Genomic DNA, 23,137 nt, shown 5'->3' with positions numbered 1-23,137 from the left:
CACATACTCCAAGCCATATCTTTGCACACTATGTTTTCTTTTCATTTTTTCATTCTGTGTGTTCACTACCACAGCTTCAGTACCATCCCACTATCTTCTGCCTCAAAGGATGCTGCTCTCTAGCTGCTCTGGGTTTACTCTGCAGACATCCCAGTAATCGGTGTGTGTGAACCATGCCCTCTGGCTTTCTTGAATATGAGAAACTTGCTTCCAAAGAACAAAAAGCAAGCATAAAACTACAAAAATAAATGAAGCATGATTCCATTCCATGACCTTTCCATTTGTTGTTTGTTGACTAAAACAATCTGCTCCAAAGAACTTCAAAAGGACTGGTTCCTTCTTTTACTTCAGATCTCATCTTAAGCATCATTTTCTCTGAGAAACTGCCATGCCCACCTAAATAAGAGAAGTTTCAAAAGTGCTTCTGTAGCATGACCTTTTTTAGGCTCACCATCGATGTTGCCCATCACATTCTGGGAGTATTTTTTTTTATTTGTATGTTTCCACAATCTAGAATGCAAGGAGGAACTTATATGTATATCATGAAATGCAAATACTCCATATCTAACACAAGTATTAAAAATATCTGTTAAGTGAGTAAAGAAGTTTTCATTTTCCATGTGGAGAAAGCAAGACACAAACATTCATACTTGTCAGTCATTCTGATAATATTGTAATCACAATCTACAGCTTATAGTTTTGAAGCTGTGTGTCTACTGTTTCAACCTAATCCTGTCCATGGCCACAGAGATGATAAGTAATCACTCCAGGAAATAAACCTGAGTACCTTAGCTACAGAGACTTAGCTACAAAGGCAATGTAATGATGTTGGTAGCAATAAATAAAACAGCATCATAGCGTTAGAACTATATACAAGTGCCAACTGGCCAATACATTTATCAACAACCCAGTAATTATTTCCTTGGTTCTAATGAATACATTTGTAGAAATTGCTTTTCATGCCTGAGATTAGACTTCTGATTACATGTTTTTTTTCCAAGTTTTCCTTTGTGTTGGAAAGGAAGTTTGAGAAGAAACACAGATCAATAGCAGTAGAAATTTCCTTGCAGAATACTATTTTATTACACTATGCTTAGTGGTAAGGACTCCTATATTGAACAAAGTGTCTTTTCTAGAGATTCCAATAGCTATTGAAACAAATAAGCTGAGGTTGATTCCTGAATACACACACTGAGGCAACATTTGACTTTAGTACTAAGTGTTCAAATATAACCTGGAGTGCATGAGTAATTTTCCATCTATTATACAGTCATGAGAATGTTTATTCTTCTGTTCCACTTTAATTAACACTAAACCTTCTCTAGCTATGTTCTAAGAGGATTATATTATCACTGTTTAGGCTACTGTTGGTGTTAGAACCCAGTCAGAGTTTGTAAAATGAAGCTATTTGTGAGCATTAGCATGTGTTGTTTGGAGAGCAAAGGTCTCTCCAAACTTAAAAAAAAATGGAAATTTTGCTCAAATACTTAGATTCCATGATCTACTTTTAAAAGTCAGAAACCACAGAAATATTGACCTATCTAACATTAATTGTTTAAGAAAAATAAGAATTGCCAAGAAAATAACTTAGGGAAGAATGACAAAATGCGCTAAGGAGAAGGAGAGTCTAAAATAAGGATAAAGAACATTGTCAAAATGAAGTAGAAGATCAGGTATGCCAAATGCACTGATAGAACAAGACATCAGAGGACTTAAAAATTATTTGGTCATTGTCATTAGCATCATTTAGTGTGACAAGCTTTGAGGGGCCTCTTCTAGGAATTTGACATTGGGCTAGGACAAGAAAGTAGGCTCAGGTAAGAATTTGACACTGGGCTAGGACTAGGAAGTAGGCTCAAGATCTAGACAACAGTGACCACAGACTTTGTTTATTGCCTTGTTGTTCCTTGACTATTTTATTTATGCTTTGTTTGTTCCTTGACCTAGAACTCACCCTATTCTTTGTATTAACCTAGAATGATATAAACACAGGCTAGAAAAAATTAAACCCGCTTCAGCTTAAGCTGTAGAACTGTCTTGAGTCATGTTATAATGTTGCCTAATTGTCTTGTCTTGCCTTTTCTTTTCTTTTCTTTTCTTTTCTTTTCTTTTCTTTTCTTTTCTTTTCTTTTTTCCTTCTATCCTTACCCCCTTCCTTGAGACCCTGTTGACTGACAGAGCTGGCTTGGTCAGTTTAGGTCATTGAAGAATTTGATAAAAGCAGCTTTGGTAAGTGATGAGGCTCATAAAAAATATGGGTACAGACAAATGTTGTATTAAGGTATAATTAACTACGTAAAGAATCACATACATTTTAGTGATACAGTCAGTTGTTTTGGACATCTTCCATGATATAGGGAAAGTAAAGAGAAGCAGTCAGATGATAGTTTCAAGTAGGCAACCAGGAAGATGACCAAGGAAGAATGATGGGAAGAGTCTTAGTAATTTATCCATAGTAATAGGCTGTAAGGAGTTTAAGTAGATATAAATGCCAGTTGACAGGTACATAGAGTTAAAGATCTCTCCTGTTTCATTTTTTGTCATGAAGTGGGAAACAGTTGGGAAGATATGCTGTAGGTATGGGACAGGCAGGAAAACATAAAGTAGTTATTTAAGCAGAGGGAAGACTGAACCAAGAATACATAGTAAGACCACTGAGAAACATTAAGGTTCCATTTGAATTTCATGATAATTCACTTAAATTAAAACCAGTAAATATTGCCATAGTTCCCTCCGTCAGGAAAACTCAGATAACAGCAGATGTTGGTGAGGATGTGGAGAAAGAAGAACACTCTTCCATTGTTTCTGGGATTGCAAGCTGGTACAACCACTCTGGAAATCAGTCGGGTGGTTCCTCAGAAAATTGGACATAGTACTACCTGAGGACACACTACTGGGTATATTCCCAAAATATTTTCCAACATAGAACAAGGACACATGCTCCACTATGTCCATAGGACACATGCTCCACTATGTTCATAGCAGCCTTATTTATAACAGCCAGAAGCTAGAAAGAACACAGATGTCCTTCAACAGAGGAATGGATACAGAAAATGTGCTACATTTATGCAGTGGAGTACCACTCAGCTATTAAAAATGATGACTTCACGAAATTCACAGGCAAATGCATGGAACTAGAAAATATCATCTTGAGTGAGGTAACATGGTCACAAAAGAATAAACATGGTATGTACTCACTGATAAGTGGATATTAGCCCAAAACCTTGTAATACATGATACAATTCACAGACCACATGAAGCTCAAGAAGAAGGAAGATCAAAGTGTGGATTCTTCTTAGAAGGGGGAACAAAATACTCACAGTAGGAAATACAGAAGCAAAGTGTGGAGCTTGTTATAGCTGTCTCTGGAGAGGCTCTGCCAGAGCCTGACAAATAGAGATGTGAGTGCTTGCAGGCAACCATTGGACTGAGCAGAGTGACTCCAGTGGAGGAGTTAGGGAAAGGACTAAAGGAGCTGAGGCGTTTGCAGCCCCATAGGAAGAACAATAGTATCAACCAACCAGACCCCACAAAACTCCCAGGGAATATATCACCAACCAAAGAATACATATGGAGGGACCCATGGCTCCAGCTTCATATGTAGCAGAGGATGCCATTGTCTGGCATCAATGGGAAGAGAGGTTCTTGGTCATATTAAGGCTAGATAGATGCCCCATTGTAGGAGAATCTAGGGTGTGGAGGCGGGAGTGGGTGGATAGGAAGAAGAACACCCTCACAGAAACAGGGGGGGGGAATTGGGTAGGTGAATTTTGGGAGGGTAGAACCTGGGAAAGGGTTACACTTGAAATGTAAATAAAGAAAAATATATACACATACACACACACACACATATGATATATATGATAAGCAGCAAAAATAGAGGCGACAAAGCACAAATGAATCAATAGGCTTAAATAGGGTTGTGATTTTCACAAGCAAATAAGATAAAGGGAGAAAGGGTAAAAACAATCAAGATGGTATATATGGAAATGATTATAACAATTGCTCACTGTATTTAAATATTCTAGGTGGGAAAAGAAAAAGAGACAGTGCAAAATTGTAAGTTACCTCAGATTCTCAGCACCAGTGAATTTTTGGAAATAGGATATAGAAAAAATAGGGTATGCTCTTGCTCTTCCCTTCCTGCTCCTGCTCTCTCCCCATTTGCTTCCCTCCTCTCTGTCCACATGCTAATTACTGGCCTCTACTCCTCTCCTCTTTCTCTTTCCCTTTCCCTTTCCCTTTCCCTTTCCCTTTCTCTTTCTCTTTCTCTTTCTCTTTCTCTTTCTCTTTCTCTTTCTCTTTCTCTTTCTCTTTCTCTTTCTCTTTCTCTTTCTCTTTCTCTTCCTCTTTCTCTTTCTCTTTCTCTTTCTCTTTCTTTCTCTTTCCCTCCCTTTTTCTCTCTCTCTCTCACTCTCTGCCTTTCTCTGTCTCTACTACCCTTTTGACTCCCCTCTCCATGCCCTGAATAAAATCTATTCTATACTAAGGAAAAGAAAAATAAGGTATGGAAGCAAGAGAGTAGATATAAAAGAGCAACATTCAATATTCTATACCTCAGGTGATCTACCACATTTCTTACATTCCTCTTTCTGTTCCTGAGTATATTTTCACCTTTTAGTGTACAGAATGGTAAAAACTATAACTCTTACAAAAATAACTAGAGAGCAGTAAATCCCTAAAGATTGTGTTATGATACAAGGCATGAAACTTATAGAAGTACATATACACACCAGTATTAACCATCTTGCCAATGGTTGCTTTAAATCAATTCTCATTTATACTTATAAAATATAATCTATTAATTTTATGAAGTAAATTCCTGCTAACTTATGAAAAATAACAACATGCTTCTCTCTAATAAACAAAGTGAATAGAGCTATATTTAATTAATATTATGCAATAGAGTGGTTATAGTTGTGAATTATACAGCTGATGTACAATAATTTCATAATATTTTCTAAGATGTAGCCTATCTAATTTGCTGTTAATGGGGGAGAAATGAAGTACAATTGCCATGTGTTTGCTATTTTAGGTTATGTATAATTTTATAAACAAACACATTATCAAATATTGAACATTGAAAAATAATTGTCAGTCAGCTATGTAATCATTTACACATAATTAATATCAAAAATAAATCAAGTTCTCTTAAATGTAACAGAAAATAGGTCAAAAGTAATTGCATTTCATTTCATCCTACATGGACCAAATAAGATATTGCTACTGTCTCAAGACCCTGCTGCACAATCTTGAACTTTTCTGAGGTCAATTAATTCTATAAGATTCAGGCTTTCATTTTTTTCAACAAGAAACTATCTGCTCACCGGGAAATTGCTACCGAGGCAACCGACTTGTTGACACTTAACTTTTCAAGGATCAATAGTTAGGCTGGAATTGAATTATGAGAACTGTTAGATGTCCTTGAAAATCTCTTGGTAACCATGGTAGAGAGGAAGCCACAAGGGGAGAAGGTGATAAAAACTATTTCTTACTGTCTAAGATAGACTAGGATAATCACTTTTTAAAAGATGTAGCTTTTCTTGCTATATTGCATAAAGTGAACACTATAAGAGAAAAAAAAACGCACAAATTTATTGGTATATTTGTATTTATTTCTTTTATATGCTAGAATAATTCAAACATATTCAGAAATTAAGAAGACAGTATACTGAATTGCTCTACACTAATTATAGATATTCAAGAATTAACAACATATTACATATTTTACTTAGAATAGTTCTATTTTCTTCAATTTTTCTGATAGTGTCCCTTGCTAGTACAATAACTACTCAAATATAACAATAAATTACATTTGGATCATTAAAGACAAATGTCATGTTTTTTGATTGAATAAACAAGGGATTATCTGGAAAGAATTTGTGATACATTAAGGTTTTTAGGCTCCCAATGGTTTCCTTGATTATTAAAAATAAAAATATCTAAGGTATAGTCCCATTTAACAAAAGTTTTCCTTCCTAATTTTGTGTACTTATTGCACAGTAGTGATCATAATGTGTTTCTGCCTCCAACTGGTTATCTGCATTCAGCTAAGGCTACCCTAAAATTAGAAGATTGCTACAGATATCCATATATATATTCCCTCATTCTTTTTAATATGCATAAATTCATTCTGGAATTATTGGATTATAGTTTCATCTACAGATTAAATCACCTCATGCATCATTGGTGAGTATGATATGTGGTATCAAATAAAATAGATTTCAACATTGTTACAACATTGAAAAACTTAATTGAAATGATGAGAGGAGAGATAAGGAAACAAATTTTGGATTAACACTGCCTGCCAGCCAAAATATGCTTCAGAACTCTACTATTCATCTGTTACTAGCTTATCTATTTTCTGAGATTGAACAATGAAATATTTTAAATGAGTAACTCATTAAGTTACTGAAAATTCTCAAATAATAAATATCTTGCTGTAATTCAAGTGAGTAGAGAATATTACTTCATGCTTCATATCTTGAAACATAAACATAATCAGGACTACAGAATGATTTCTAATGAAATCAATAAGCATTGATAAATCATTAATGATTACACTACAATTAAGATGACACTACATTTGGAATTTTGAGTGATTATTGACATTGTCAATTTAAGAATATTTTTGGGTTCCCGGAGATGATCCTATGCCATAGTGCTCCATACCCAAATATCTATTGCCTGGAGAGAGCTGGTCTCCCAGGAATGGTGGTAAACCTGTGAGCAAAAGAAAGACCACCACTTTTGCTCCAAGGGACTCGCCCAGGGACCTCAGGAACCAGGAACTGAGGAGCAGCCTGTTTCCTTCTGTGCTCTGATCTGACCCTATGCCACAGCTCTCCATACCCAAATTTCTCCCAAAGAGAACTGGTATCCTAGGAGTTCTGACACACAGGCTTACAGGAGTGACAAGCTACAGTCAGAGACAGCAAGACCAGCTAACACCAGAGATAACCAGATGTCAAGAGGCAAGAGTAAGAACATAAATGAGAAAACGAAGGCTACATGATATCATCAGAACTCAGTTCTCCCACCACAGAGAGCCCTTGATATCCCAACACATGAGAAAAGGAGGCTCCAATTTAAAATCACATCTCATGATGATGATAGAGGACTTTAAGGACACAACACCGTTAAGGAAATACAGGAAAACAGCTAGAACGCCTTAAAGAGGAAACACAAAATTCCCTTAAAGAGTTACAGGAAAACACAACCAAACAGGTGAAGGAATTGAACAAAACCATCCAGGATCTAAAACTGGAAATAGAAACAATAAGGGAATCACAAAGGGAGAGAACCCTGGAGATAGAAAACCTAGGAAAGAGATCAGAAGTCATAGACACAAGCATTCACCGACAGAAAATAAGAGATAGAAGATAGAATCGCAGGTGCAGAAGATACCACAGAAAACATTGACACAACAGTCAAAGAAAATGCAAAATGCAAAAAGCTCCTAACCCAAAACATCCAGGAAATCCAGGACACAATGAGAAGACCAAACCTAAGGATAATAGGTATAGAAGAGAGTGAAGATAACCAACTTAAAGAGCCAGTAAATATCTTCAACAAAATTATAGAAAAAAAAAAACCTTCCCTAACATAAAGAAAGAGATGCCTATAAACGTACAATAGGCCTTCAGAACTTCAAATAGAGTGGACCAGAAAAGACATTCCTCCTGACACATAATAGTCAAAACACAGAATGCAAAAAAGAAAGAAAAAATATTTTACACAGTAAGGGTCAAGGAACATACAAAGGCAGACCTATCAGAATTATACCAGACTTCTCACCAGAGACTATGAAAGCCAGAAGATCTGGGACAGATGTTATACAGAAGTGATGAGAACACAAATGCCAGCCCAGACTACTATATCCAGCAAAATTCTCAATTTCCCTAGATGGAGAAACCAAGGTATTCCGTGACAAAACCAAATTTACACAATATCTTTCCACAAATCCAACACTACAAGGAAAACGCCAACACAAGAATGGAAAGTATACCCTGGGGTGGGGGTGGGGGGACAAGAAACAATATTCTTTCAACAAACCCAAAAGGAGATAGCCAAACAAACATAAAAATAACATCAAAAATAACAGGAAGCAACAATCACTATTCCTCATTATCTCCTAACATCAATGGACTCAATTCCCCAAAAGAGACATCAACTAACAGACTGGATATGTAAATAGGACCCAAAATTTTGCTTTATACAGGAAACACTCCTAGGTATTAAAGACAGACACTATTTCAGAGTAAAGGGCTGGAAAACAATTTTCTAAGTAAATGGTCCCAAGAAACAAGCTGGAGTAGCCATTCTAATATCTAATAAAATGAACTTTCAACCAAAAGTTATCAAAAAGGATAAGGAAGGACACTTCATACTCACTAAAGGAAAAATCTACCAAGAACTCTCAATTCTGAACATCTATGCTCCAAATGTAAGGGTACCCACATTCATAAAAGAAACACTACTAAAGTTCAAAGCACATATTACACCTCAAACAATACAAGTGGGAGACTTCAGCACCCCAGTCTCATCAATGGACAGATCATGGAAACACAACCTAAATAGGTACACATCGAAACTAACAGAAGTTATGGACCAAATGGATTTAACAGATATCAATAGAATATTTCATCCTAAAACAAAAGAATATACTCTCTTCTTAGCATCTCATGGTACCTTCTCCAAAATCAACCATATAATTGGTCACAAAACAGTCATCAATAGATACAAGAAGATTGAAATAATCGCATGCATCCGATCAGATCACTAGGGACTAAGGCTGGTCTTCAATACCAACAAAAACAATAGAAAGCCCACAGAAACATGGAAGCTGTACAATGATCTCATCAATGATCACTTGGTCAAGGATGAAATAAAGAAAGAAATTAAAGTCTATTAGAATTTAATGAAAATGAAGGTACAATCTACCTAAACTTATGAGACACAATGAAAGCAGTGCTAACAGGAAAACTAAGCTCTGAATGCCTCCATAAAGAAACTGGAAATTGACCACATAATTGGTCACAAAACAAGCCTCAACATATACAAAAATATTGAAATTGTCCCATGCATCCTATCAGATCACCATGGACTAAGGCTGATCTTCAATAACAAAATAAATAAAAGAAATGCAACATTCACGTGGAAACTGAACAACACTCTTCTCAATGATACCTTGGTCAAGGAAGGAATAAAGAAAGAAATTAAGGACTTTTTGAAGTTTAATGAAAATGAAGCCACAACATACCCAAATTTAAGGGACACAATGAAAGCATTTCTAAGAGGAAAACTCATAGCTCTGAATGCCTCCAAAAAGAAACTAGAGAGAGCACACATTAGCAGCATGTGACAACACACCTAAAAGCTCTAGAACAAAAGGAAGCAAAGTCACCCAAGAGGAGTAAATGGCAGGAAATAATCAAACTCAGGGGCAAAATCAACCAAGTGGAAACAAGAAGAACTATTCAAAGAATCAACCAATTGAGGAGCTGGTTCTTTAAGAAAATCAACAAGATAGATAAACCCTTAGCCAGACTCACTAGAAGGCACAGGGAAAGCATCCTAATTAACAAAATCAGAAATGAAAAGGGAGACATAACAACAGATCCTGAAGAAATTCAAACCACCATCAGATCATTCTACAAATAGCTATACTCAACAAAACTGGAGAACTTGGATGAAATGGACAAGTTTCTAGACAAATATTAAGTACCAAAGTTAAATCAAGATTAGGTTAATGATCTAAACAGTCCTATATCCCCTAAAGAAATAAAAGCAGTCATTAATAGTCTCCCAACCAAAAAAAAAAAAAAAAGCCCAGGACCAGATGGGTTTAGTGCAGAGTTCTAAAAGACCTTCAAAGAAGATCTAATCCCAGTTCTTCACAAACTATTCCACAAAATAGAAACAGAAGGTACTCTACCCAGCTCATTCTATGAAGCCAAAATTACTCTGATCCCTAAACCACAAAAAGACCCAACAAAGATAGAGAATTTCAGACCAATTTCCGTTATGAATATCGATGCAAAAATCCTCAATAAAGTTCTCGCTAACTGAATCCAAGAACACATCAAAACAATCATCCATCCTGACCAAGTAGGTTTAATCCCAGGGATGCACGGATGGTTCAATATACAGAAATCAATCAATGTAATCCAGTATATAAACAAACTCAAAGACAAAAAACACATGATCATCTCGTTAGATGCTGAGAAAGGATTTGACAAAATCTAACACCCATTCATGATAAAAGTCTTGGAAAGATCAGAAATTCAAGGCCTATACCTAAACATGATAAAAGCAATCTACAGCAAACCAGTAGCCAACCTCAAAGTAAATGATGATAAGTTGGAAGCAATCCTACTAAAATCAGGGACTAGACAAGGCTGCCCACTTTCTCCCTACCTATTCAACATTGTACTTGAAGTCCTAGCCAGGGCAATTAGACAACAAAAGGAGATCAAGGGGATACTAATTAGAAAGGAAGAAGTCAAAATATCACTTTTTGCAGATGATATGATAGTATATATAAGTGACCCTAAAAATTCCACCAGAGAACTCCTAAGCCTGATAAACAGCTTCAATGAAGTAGCTGGATATAAAATTAACTCAAACCAGTCAATGGCCTTTCTGTACACAAAGGATAAACAGGCTGAGAAAGAAATTATGGAAAGAACCCCCTTCTCAATAGTCACAAATAATATAAAATACCTTGGCATGACTCTAACTAAGGAAGTGAAAGATCTGTATGATAAGAACTTCAAGTCTCTAAAGAAAGAAATTAAAGAAGATCTCAGAAGATGGAAAGATCTCCCATGCTCATGGATTGGCAGGATCAATATATTAAAAATGGCTATCTTGCCAAAAGCAATCTACAGATTCAATGCAATCCCCATCAAAATTCCAACTCAATTCTTCAACGAATTAGAAAGGGCAATTGGCAGATATATCTGGAATAACAAATAACCGAGGATAGCAAAAACTCTTCTGAAGGATAAAAGAACCTCTAGTGGAATCACCATGCCTGACCTAAAGCTGTACAACAGAGCAATTGTGATAAAAACTGCATGGTACTGGTATAGTGACAGACAAGTAGACCAATGGAACAGAATTGAAGACCCAGAGATGAACCCACACACCTATGGTCACTTGATCTTTGACAAGGGAGCTAAAACCATCCAGTAGAAGAAAGACAGCATTTTCAACAAATGGTGCTGGCACAACTGGCGGTTATCATGTAGAAAAATGCGAATTGATCCATTTCTATCTCCTTGTAGTAAGGTCAAATCTAAGTGGATTAAGGAACTCCACATAAAACCAGAGACACTGAAACTTATAGAGGAGAAAGTAGGGAAAAGCCTCGAAGATAAGTGTACAGAAGAAAAATTCCTGAATAGAACAGCAATGGCTTGTGCTGTAAGATTGAGAATTGATAAATGGGACCTCATAAAATTGCAAAGCTTCTGCAAGGCAAAAGACACTGTCAATAAGACAAAAAGACCACCAACAGATTGGGAAAGGATCTTTACCTATCCCAAATCAGATAGGGGACTAATATCCAATATATATAAAGAACTCAAGAAGGTGGACTCCAGAAAATCAAATAACCCCATTAAAAATGGGGCTCAGACCTGAACAAAGAATTCTCACCTGAGGAATACGGAACGGCAGAGAAGCACCTGAAAAAATGTTCAACATCCTTAATCATCAGGGAAATGCAAATCAAAACAACCCTGAGATTCTACCTCACACCAGTCAGAATGGCTAAGATAAAACATTCAGGTGACAGCAGATGCTGGTGAGGATGTGGAGAAAGAGGAACACTCCTCCATTGTTGGTGGGATTGCAAGCTTGTACAACCACTCTGGAAATCAGTCTTGAGGTTCCTCAGGAAATTGGACATAGTACTACCAGAGGATCCAGCAATATCTCTCCTGGGCATATATCCAGAAGATGCCCCAACCAGTAAGAAGGACACATGCTCAACTATGTTCATAGCAGCCTTATTTATAATAGCCAGAAGTTGGAAAGAACCCAGATACCCCTCAACAGAGGAATGGATACAGAAAATGTGGTACATTTACACAATGGAGTACTACTCAGTTATTAAAAAGAATGAATTTATGAAATTCCTAGGCAGATGGATGAACCTGGAGGGCATCATCCTGAGTGAGGTAACCCAATCACAAAGGAACTCACACAATATGTACTCACTGGTAAGTGGATATTAGCCCAGAAACGTAGGATACCCAAGATATAAGATACAATTTGCTAAACGCATGAAACTCAAGAAGAATGAAGACCAAAGTGTGGACACTTTGCCCCTTCTTAGAAATGGGAACAAAACACCCATGGAAGGAGTTACAAAGACAAAATTTGGAGCTGTGATGAAAGGATGGACCATCTAGTGATTGCCATATGCTGGGATCCATCCCATAATCAGCTTCCAAACGCTGACACCATTGCATACACTAGCAAGATTTTGCTGAAAAGACCCTGATATAGCTGTCTCTTGTGAGACTATGCCAGGGCCTAGCAAACACAGAAGTGGATGCTCACAGTCAGCTATTGGATGGATCACAGGGCCCCCAATGGAGGAGCTAGAGAAATTACCCAAGGAGCTAAAGGGAACTGCAACCCTATAGGTGGAACAACAACATGAACTAACCAGTACCCCGGAGCTTTTGTCTCTAGCTGCATATGTGTTAAAAGATGGCCTTGTTGGCCATCACTGGAAAGAGACTCCCATTGCACTTGCAAACTTTTTATGCCCCAGTACAGGGAAACGCCAGGGCCAAAAAGGGGGAGTGGGTGGGTAGGGGAGTGGGGGGGTGGGTATGGGGGACTCTTGGGATAGCACTGGAAATATAAATGAGGAAAATACCTAATAAAAAATTTAAAAAAAAAAGAAACTGGAGAGAGCATACACTACCAGTTTAACAGCACACTTGAAAGCTCTAGAACAACAACAAAAAACAAAAACAGAAACAAAAAACAAACAAACAAACAAAAAACAAGCACACCAGACATGAGTGGAAGGCAGGAAATTATCAAACTCCGGGCTGAAATCAACCAAGTAGAAACAAAAAGGACTATACAATGAATCAATAAACCCGAGTTGGTTCTTTGAGAAAACCAACGAGATTGATGAACCTTTAGCCAGACTAGACAGATGCCATAGAAAGAGAATCGAAATGAACAAAACCAGTAGTGAAACTGGAGACGTAACCACAGCAACTGAGGAAATTCAATCATCACATCATACTACAACAGCCTGTATTCAACACAACTGGAAAATCTGGAGGAAATTGACACTTTTCTAGACAGATACCAAATACCTAAGTTAAGTCAGGACCAGGTAAACTATTTTAACAGTCCCTTAACCCCTAAAGAAATAGAATCAGTTATTAAAATTCTCCCAATCAAAAAAAAAATCCAGATGAGTTGAGTTTAGTGCAGAATTTTATCAGACTTTCAAAGAAGACCTAATTCCAATACTCTTCAAACTTTTCCACAGAATAGAAAGAGAAGGACCACTATCCAATTCATTCTATGAAGCCACAGTTATGCTGTGTATTCTCCCTTGGAGATAAATGGTGTCTGTTTAATCAGGAACTTGTCACAATTTCCTTTCATAGAGGACTTCACAAGAGATTTTTTTTCTACTTCTATCATATTTCATATTCCAAATAGATTTTAAAAACTGGTTGAGTGCATATTACTTTTAGCTTCAGAATATATCATGTACATTTAAGATGTATTTATCTATTATAAATTATTTTGATGACTTAAAAATGTCAATACTGAGTTGTATATTTTAAAATAAATTTTATTAATCTAATAAAAATATGAAAATTCCTCACACCCTTCAAAAAAGAATATTTTTGGAAGCCAGAAATTTTACTCCATTCATCTATATTAACTGATATTATCACTTGTAACATATTTGGAGTGGCTACTACTAGGTCAGAAAAACAGGTTTAATATTTACCACTGACTGCTACCTGTACCATTGTCATATACTAGAATATTAATTTTAATACCTTTTGCATTAGCATAAAAGTGAGGTGTTCTACTACTAGATGTGTGTGTGTGTGTGTGTGTGTGTGTGTGTGTGTGTGTGTGTGTTTGCATTTTTTTCTAGAATAGTTCCTACTTCTTTGAGTTGAAAAGACTGGTAGATTCCTGTAGAATGATGGTTCCCAACTTTGATGAGCCTTACTTACTAAGTGACATATTTGGGTTATTTTTCAAAGTTTTACTCATCCATTTTTTTCTTTGCTCCCTAGGGCCTGCTGCACAAATGAAATAAGTCACCAATTATGTTTAAGTCCAAGCCTCTGATTCTGATCTGCCTGCCTTTAAGGAGACACTAGCTCATATGGTATCAATAAAAGTTATAATCCAAGCCAATCTGATGTGAAATAGAAAGAGGGGACCACTGTGGAGAAGATAAAGGCACACTGAGAATCTCTGGGACCTCTAGAGTATTTCTTAAGTATCAAGAGAATTGTCCATAAAATAATACAATGCTTAGGCAAAGGATGTAGCTCAGCATTAAACTAATTGCCTAGAATACAGAAGACCATGGATTTATTCTCAAACATGGCAAAAAACGTCCACAGGTATCTTAAAAGTGAATCCACTGTGTGGTGAAAACATAGAATCAGTAACAGCCTAGCACTCATTATACCTAGCCTACAAATGATGGGTCATCTAGTCTTGTGTAGTCTCTACTACAAAGAATTTGGGTTCTAAAGAAAATGCGTGAGTCTCAGTCTATGACAGTATGTATACAAGATAAGCATGGAGAATCTTTCAGTAATGTAAGGAACGATCATAGAAAGAAAAACTACCCAGAAAAGATGGGATTATATCAAAATTAAATAGGAGCCAACTGAAGGAACTTCCAATTTCTAAATTTAAGAGATCTCAACAAAGAAAAAATAGTGGAATTGTACTGTATAATATAAATACACATGATAAAAAGCAATTGCCTGAATAGATAAAATGAATAAGAAAGATTAAACTTCTATAGGGAAGAATTATAGTTTATATCAATATTCTGTTGTGATGGGGGTGGACTATTGTTACCTACTTCTAAAGATGGGCTGTGAATAATGACTTTCTTCCAAAGACTATAGTAAGAAGCGTGATGTGATAGCGTAAGCCTATAATCCCAACACTTGAGAGGCTGAGGCAGAAAAGCTACAGGTTTAAGGTCAGTTTAATATATATAGCTAGTTCCAGGAGATTTAAGAAAACACAGTTATTTTTAACAGTAAATAAAGACAAATGCTACTTCAAATCAGGTGATCAAAGTCAACACCAATAGTCATATCATATTGATTATTTGTAACCTTGATATACTATCATGATGATGGGTTTTGCTAAGAGTAAGGGTTGAAAAGGGAAAGAAAGGAGACAGCAAGATTGAGGATATTTGTATAGTAGAGGCAATAACCAATAACTAGTTCATTATTTCAGTCAATAACCTTTGCATAGTGGAATAATGCTTTGTAAAGGAAGTGACCAATTATGAAAACAAACATAAACAAAATCAAGTAGATTAGAAGAAAAATGAAGTACTTTTGATCCACAAGCTTCAGTGATGGTGAGGATTAATAAGGGGCAAGGAGGCAAAAAGTAGTGATATCCTGGAAAACACAATGTCAGTCTTTTAAAAAGTGAATGCTATCTATTTCTTAGTTGTGCCAAGAGCTGCACAAGTAGAGTATATTGCCTATCACTAAGGAATCAGTACAAATGATTGCTGCTTTTGCTGTGACCATAGGGAGTCATATTACCTTCAAAGGAAACTAACCTCTGTGTCTGTTCCTCTCAGTACTCCCCTGCACATGTGCACAAAAGTAATTCTAAAGCTTTAGGAGGTTTCTCTATTTATACACTACCTAGTTCTCTTGGCCTTTAGAACAATGAGGACTCACCAGGGAGTTCCAAGTGCTTTTGATGAAGAAGTGGCATAGCTTTACACCTGAGATAAAAATAGAAAGGGTCTGTATTTCCAAGAAGTTAAAATCAAATAGTAGAGTGCAGGTCCCCAGTGAAAATGGCAGAATTGAAAGGTGAGTTAAAGGTCATTTCAGCTATGTACTTTAATACCAAATGTGGTCTCTATCTGAAATGCTAGCTCCTAGGTTGTAATGCTGGGCTGTGGAGGGAGATCACAGGAGCCCCTAAGGTAAAATAATTTGCTTCTTATTGTAAATTTCTGGCAAGAGTTAGATCTATTAAATCTTCAGAATATAGGACTTAGAACTTTGGGATAACCAAGTGTTTATTGAGTTTTATGCTGAATGTTTAGACAGAATAAAGATTATTTGACAAATTGTGTGGATGGTACCAGTAGTTCATTTGCTGTGAAGTCTTTGGACAGCATTTGAAGCTTCTTTCCATCAACAAGAGAGGCACGACCTTGGCCTAAATGATATGTTAGGTTAGTTCCATGGCCAGGCACCAAGATCATTGAGTCACTTGCCTCTGTAGTAAAATAATTGTTACTATAAGACCCTGGAGCAGGGGTGGAGTTAGGAAAGAAATGGATCACACAGTGCTCTACATTAAAAAATCAAAACAAAATCACAGTAAATAAGAGTCCAATCTTGTGACAATCTGATAAGAATGTGACGTGTAATTCTGATCAATCATTGAAATTGAGTCTACTGAATTTCTTCAGCTGCTTTCTTCACAATGTGAATCACTCCAGCCACCATTCTGACACAACATTCCAAAACAAACAAACAAACAAACAAACCAAGAAAAAAACCTACAAGGCACATGGTTGAACAACATTTTCATATGATACTTACCTTAAAACACAAGTGTAGAATCCACTGTCTTGTTCCTCAGCTGAGTGAAACCATATGGCGTCTTCCTCTTTACTCATCCTGACCTCTGAAAAGATGATGGGCTCTTCCAAGTCACCTTTGTTTCTATACCACATGAGCCTGAGCCCGGTACTCTGGGCCATGCTGTAGTTGGTGCGGATATAACTGTAGAAAAGGGCACATTTCACTCGGACAGGTTCACCTGCCAAAGCCATGTATGTCTTGAGATCCACCGACCAATCAATGCAGCCATCCACTGAAAGAGAACAAGACAAGGCATGAGATATGGGGAACATCATGTATAACAACAGCAATTACTGCCATAATGTATATGGGACTTTCTGTGAGTCAGAGCTTTAGAGATGGCTTTATTCTATCCTCTCAGTGGAGGAGATAGACCAGCATCTTCCTTAGACTTTAGTAAGTATAGATGCTGCTCTAGTTTTGTGTTCTTAAGACATTTACTTATCCTCTACAGCAACTTTTAGGTAAAAAAAAAAATCCTGTTAGATAATCCCCCCACACAAAAGACTCTCTATCAATCCACATATGCCTACATAATCATCCTAGGGCTGCACAGTAGTAGAGTGGCCTGCCATGTGAGTCACTCCAGTTAACCAGAAAATCTTTGCTCTGTGAGAGCCTATGAACCTAGACTACTGGTGTGACACTGCCATGCCACTTTCAGGTCATTCTGACTGTTTGTCAGGAGTCTTATAAAACAAATATCACTAAGAAAACCCTGCTCAGACCAGGCCCAGTTCTGGATAGTAACACTTACATTCATACTTTACAGGTGAGAGCACTGAGATTCACTTAAAAAGATCCTACCCAAGGCCACAGAGCTAATAAATGGTTAGAACACAATATCTGACCAGAGACTACATACATTCTCAACCCCTACTTTATACTACCTGTATCTATAATCGTGAGAATAGCCACTGTGTTATTTACTTGCTGTTGGAAAAGCAATACTGAGATTGTAAGTGCTGGACACCTAAAGTGATTACTCCCCAACACACACACATGCACAGACACATATAAACACACACACACACACACACACACACACACACACACACACACACATCACCTATTAATAGCAGATACTTAAACATAGGCTGATTTTTCTTTATATTCTTAGGCCTGCCTTGCTGCTTAAGTGGTATATGCTAATAGGGAAGTATATTAATGTCAGTTTTAATCAGATAATACTGGGTAGATAAATCTAGTATAAAGAAATGCAGATACAGTAAAATCTCTTTTTCCAGAAGGATTAGAAATAGATGCAGAAGCCAATTTAGTATGCTACTCAACACAACTAGCATAGGTATTATACCTCTGAATGCCTATTGGTTTTTCAGGAATCCCATCAATCAATGCTGTCCTTTTATATTACTTGATTACCCTTTCAAATCATATCATAAAAATGTGTAAATTCTTCCAGTTTAAATTGATTTCTTCTTCTTTTTTTTTTTTTTTTTTTTTTTTGCTTATAATTCTGTAGGCTGGTCTGTTTCCTTTTTCAGATGTTGGGAACTCTGTAGCCCAGTGTGTTTAATCTTTTAACCTCAGTTGACAGGGAGCTTAAAGCCAGATGCAATGCTCAAATGTAATAACTATCATACTTCAAAGTTTCACTTTCTCTATATGAAGGGTTATTGAACTAGAGTTCAAGGGCACTCAAGGGAAAGGTACCCTAATAGGCTTTAGACTGTTGGCAAAATAATGTGCCTATTCATATAGGCATACTTTTCTTGGGAGATTTTCGACTACACTTCATTACATTGTCAAAGACATGCATTGCCTAAAACTCCATGGTTTCTTTTGCATAATTGCTGTATGGTTTTGCAGATCGAACCCATGGCCTTTTGCAGGTTAATGCAAGTATTCTGAGATTGATTTACACCTAAGCATGTTTTCCTATTTTGACTACCCTGGTTCATATAGGCTTTTATATCAAGCTCCTCAAGTAGTATGTGAAGTATGAGAACAGTAATTGTTTTGCATTAACAAATTTGAGTTCGAAAATAATCTCAAATTGTGTAATTACCATCTTGATAGAAAAAAAATTTTTTTTTCATTTCCCTCTTCAAGTCCTTCAATTTCCACCTCTAACCTCTCTGTTATATATAATATAGATCACTGCAAGCTCAAGCTACATTTCCCAATCTTAGCAGGCTAGTTTTGCCTATAAACTATGAGGCATCATTGCTACTAAAGATAGTAAAAATATTGCTCCTGAATCACAGCAGTCATGCCCAAGAACAATTTGTGACATTACAATTAGCTTTATCACAGAGACCTTGAAAATACACTGAAAATTCACTTCAGTTTGAATACCTCCTGAATCCAATGCATTTAGTTTAATAGATCTATGGTCCTTGGCTTCTTCTTCCTTTGTTCTAGACATCAGTGAAGGAGTATTTATAAATAAGGTATCAAACAGCCAAAACAAACAAACAAACAAACCAGAAATTTAGCAACTAGGGGTAAATAAAATTTCTAATTATCATTCTCTTAATTTTTTGTTTTTAATATTCACAATCCATGATTGCACCATGACCTAATCCAATAGACCTAAAGGTCTTTTCCTATAAGATAAACAAAGGATGCTAGGAATTCTGAAGACTCACCTGATTCCAAATATTATTTTCTCCAGAAAACACACTATGAGAAATTCATTTCTATGAGTTAAGGTATTGTAGCTTTGTATCTTTAGATCATTAGACCACTACTAGATTCTAACAAGGTGGCTTGATTTGTTTTTATTGGATTTCTATTCTTAGCCATTCACTTGAGGGAAAGGAATGGGTGGCATAAAATATAGTACATTTAGTTTTAGATTTGGGAAGAGTGAAACCAACTAAAATGTATAGTGTAAAGTTCAATGCCTAAAAAAAATCAGGTGTTATCCTAGTATTAAGGAACTGAAATCTTAAGATTTGGTAAAAAGCACAGAAAGATGTCAGAGGATCCCAAACAATGGGACAATAGTTCACACATGACTGAATTTTCAAGTGCCACCAGGAATCACAAGTGTAAGTTACGTTGATGCCACAAAGATATTGTAATAGCACATCACACGTCCAGAGTTATTTGCATGCTGAATGGCCATACATATTTGGAAAATAGCTGAAGAGATGCATCTGTGAAGCAGCTGGCAAATGTGTAGGCTATAGTCAAGGAGTTTACATGGTGGAACTGAGTAGTCAACACAGGAGCCCCCAGCGTAGGCTAGCCTGTGAACTTGACCTCATCAACCTAGCATCGGGCCACAGAGACATCCAGCCCTATTCTGTTCACAATTCCAGTGGCAGCTCTGGAAGTAGACCTCCCACTGGGCTTCATCGAAGTGTTTTCCATATAGACTGAATTCTCTCACAGGTGATTCTATAGCTGGGTCTCTCTGATTCATTCATTACAAGTGTGAACAGAGGCACCACAGGCAGGGAAACACTGCTTTCCCCCAACTGGTGAGATTCTGCAGTTGGCAAAGTTTATTACAGAAAAACAGATTGAAAATATAAAAGGCTACCTCCTTAAAGTCTCATGCCTACCACCTTGATTCAGATCTCTGGAAGGTTTTCAAATAATTATTCTTGATTCAGTCTTCTTGGCAGAAAATGCTTTAATATTGAAGTTTTCCAAACCAATTATAACGGAGCAAAGAAAGCCACTAAAAGTTCAGGGCTCTATTTTAATAATTTTATTCCAGTCTGCAAAAACAGGCAAACAGATGTGTGATTGGGAATCTTGATGTGAAGATTCAAAACGAGGGGTGTATGGACTTTATTCATGGATACTGACATCCATGCAGTTTATTTTGCCACAAGAAGAAGCCTAGAGATGTAAACTAGTGAAATCTCCTGCAAAGTACCCTAGGTGACTGCAGCAAGGTAGGTTAGCCATTTTATAATCACATTTCTCACTGCCACACTTACATGCCTTCAAAAACGAAGCCCCGTGAAAATGTATGAATCCTTATAAAAGGATATGATGCCAACATTAACAACTAGAAATACATTTTTAAAGGGGAAAAAAGAACATAGAGTGTAGTTAATTTAGACTCCAACAGCCATGCACATCACAATTCTGTTACAGGTATAGAGGGAAAATTGATATACAGCTGCACATATAATTGCTAATTGTGTATTTTTACCTAAAAATCAAGATTTGCCTCAAAATCCCCATTAAGTAAAATGGGTTCAATGGCCCAAGAGAAACTATGCAAATTCCAGACACTGGTGAGTAGTTTTGTCGCAGTTTATAGCCTCTAGCCTCATGCTAACTGTGTTCAATACAATCTTTTAAAAAAAAAACTAAAAAAAAAAAACCTTTATCAACTCCACCCCATTCATTTTCACCACTATTTCTCTTGAATCAATAGGGTAGTTAGTAATTGGGGGCAATTCAAGAAATTTCCACTAGAGGGAGAGCTGTCCAAGTCTTTGTGTAGCACTTAAGTTTTCCGTGTCTACTTTCTAAAACTAAGAATTTGTTAGAGGTCAAGCACTAAGCACTGGTTGCTGGAGAAGAATCATAGCACAGCTATGAGGATGCCCTGCTGTGGCGACAAAGGTAGCCAAAAATTGAGGATGCAGCAGAGATCATTCTCAAAAGAGAGGGTCAAGAGCATGCATAGACCACATGAGTAGCAGCTGGAAACACATAGCAGTAGCAAGAGAAATTCACTTAATCCTTAGCCTTAGAATAGGCAAATAATACATTAGATGTTGAGATGTTTTACAAGGCTTTTCCCCCTCTCATTTTATTCTCATGGTTACTCAGAAAGAAAGGGACTCAATATTCTTATTTTATTAAAAAGAAAGAAAGAAAAAATGAAAAACCTCTGAGACTTTAAGTGACTAACTCAAGGTCACTTGAGGTACAATGACAGCAGACACCACATTGGGATAAAGTGAACTCCAGAGCTATGGATCTTGATGTCTGTGTGTTTCATGTTCTTCCTCTTATATTCTTTCTCTTTCTAGCTCACAATCCAATAGAAGATTAAATTCTGCTTAGTGGCATCCAAATTGTCATAGGTATGCCCCAGAGTCCACATCTGTCCAATGAGTATAGCCCTTTCAACCTTAGTCATAGCCTCTGCCTGCATAAACACTGTAGGAATAATGGCCATCAAGTAATATATGCCAATTATTTACCTATGAGTCACATATAGTGCTTACAAATTAATGAGTTATTAATAATTTATGCATATCATGTTCCTTCTTGTGATGAGGTCAAAACCTTGGATATACAGTATTTAACCCTTATCAATGTATTTAAAATTAAATATCTAGAGATGATCAACCAAATCTGTGCTATTATAATCTCATCATAGAGATGTGTGCTTATCTTAGTATCTATACCAGTATTATATTTATTAAAAACAATATTATGAACCCTGATCTTAGAAATTTAATGTTAGAATTACATGTTTTCTATTTCTATCTCAGGTCACTCTGCTCCCTAAAGCCAAATTTCTTTTTATTTATAGCCATCACAGAGGACTGTATCTCATGTGGTCATTTCTCCAGAACAAGCAAGTCAAATGCTCCAAAAAGTGATTGACTTGTGCATTTATTGCTAGATCTGTGCCTATTTGCTTCCAGCTTAGACTTGTGGATTTTTCTGTACATTATTTCCTTTAAAATACATTTCTGGCTGGGGAAAAAGGAAACATTGTCTTTTAAACTTCATCTGTGCTTCAATATTCACCAATAGACAGAAGATTTCCTGTTTCAGCTCTGTAAATGCGATGAATGATCACTGCTTTGTGTTTTTGAAAGAATCTTTATATTTTTATGAATTGGATTATATGTTCCATTTTCATGACCCCCTACTATTTATCAATGGGAAAGTTCTGCTGAAATAGAGTCCGTCATCTCATTTCAACCTAGTCATTATGCTTAATAATGGCCTGGCAACCTTTCAATTTCCCTGTCATTACAAGATCTGTGCGATGCTTTGTCAGGATTAACTTTTTGGTTTTTATCTGACAGAGGACTCTGGGTGATATAATGGAAGTGAAGTCACACTGGGCCATTACATCCAACTCCTCAACTCCTGTTTCCATGAAGCCTGATGAGCTCCTGAGAAATAGTCAGTAGCCAGATGCTCTTCTCATATGCAGTGATGTTAACGCTGAGAATGGCCAGTAAATGTGTCCATGGGAGGCAAGATATCAGCACTGCCCACAAACCCTCTGCCAGAGTTGCTACTGTCTACTCAAATCCAGAGTACTTGGCAGTAAACCACTTTCCTGTGCC

General features: G+C 36.7%; 1 protein-coding gene across 1 annotated transcript in view; it reads right to left on the bottom strand.

The window, feature by feature from the left end:
* The window catches only part of Il1rapl2 (interleukin 1 receptor accessory protein-like 2), a 1,278,324-nt gene that overhangs the window by 657,431 nt on the left and 597,756 nt on the right, over window positions 1–23,137 (bottom strand). The window contains exon 3 of the mRNA NM_030688.2: window positions 16,845–17,118. Within this exon, the coding sequence (NP_109613.1) occupies window positions 16,845–17,118 (274 nt within the window). The remainder of the gene's footprint in view (window positions 1–16,844; window positions 17,119–23,137) is intronic.

This window comes from Mus musculus, chromosome X, assembly GCF_000001635.26.
Source record: "Mus musculus strain C57BL/6J chromosome X, GRCm38.p6 C57BL/6J".
Lineage (NCBI taxonomy): Eukaryota > Metazoa > Chordata > Mammalia > Rodentia > Muridae > Mus > Mus musculus.
The sequence above is the reverse complement of the archived record's forward strand: the minus strand, read 5'-3'. Positions and strand labels throughout refer to the sequence as shown.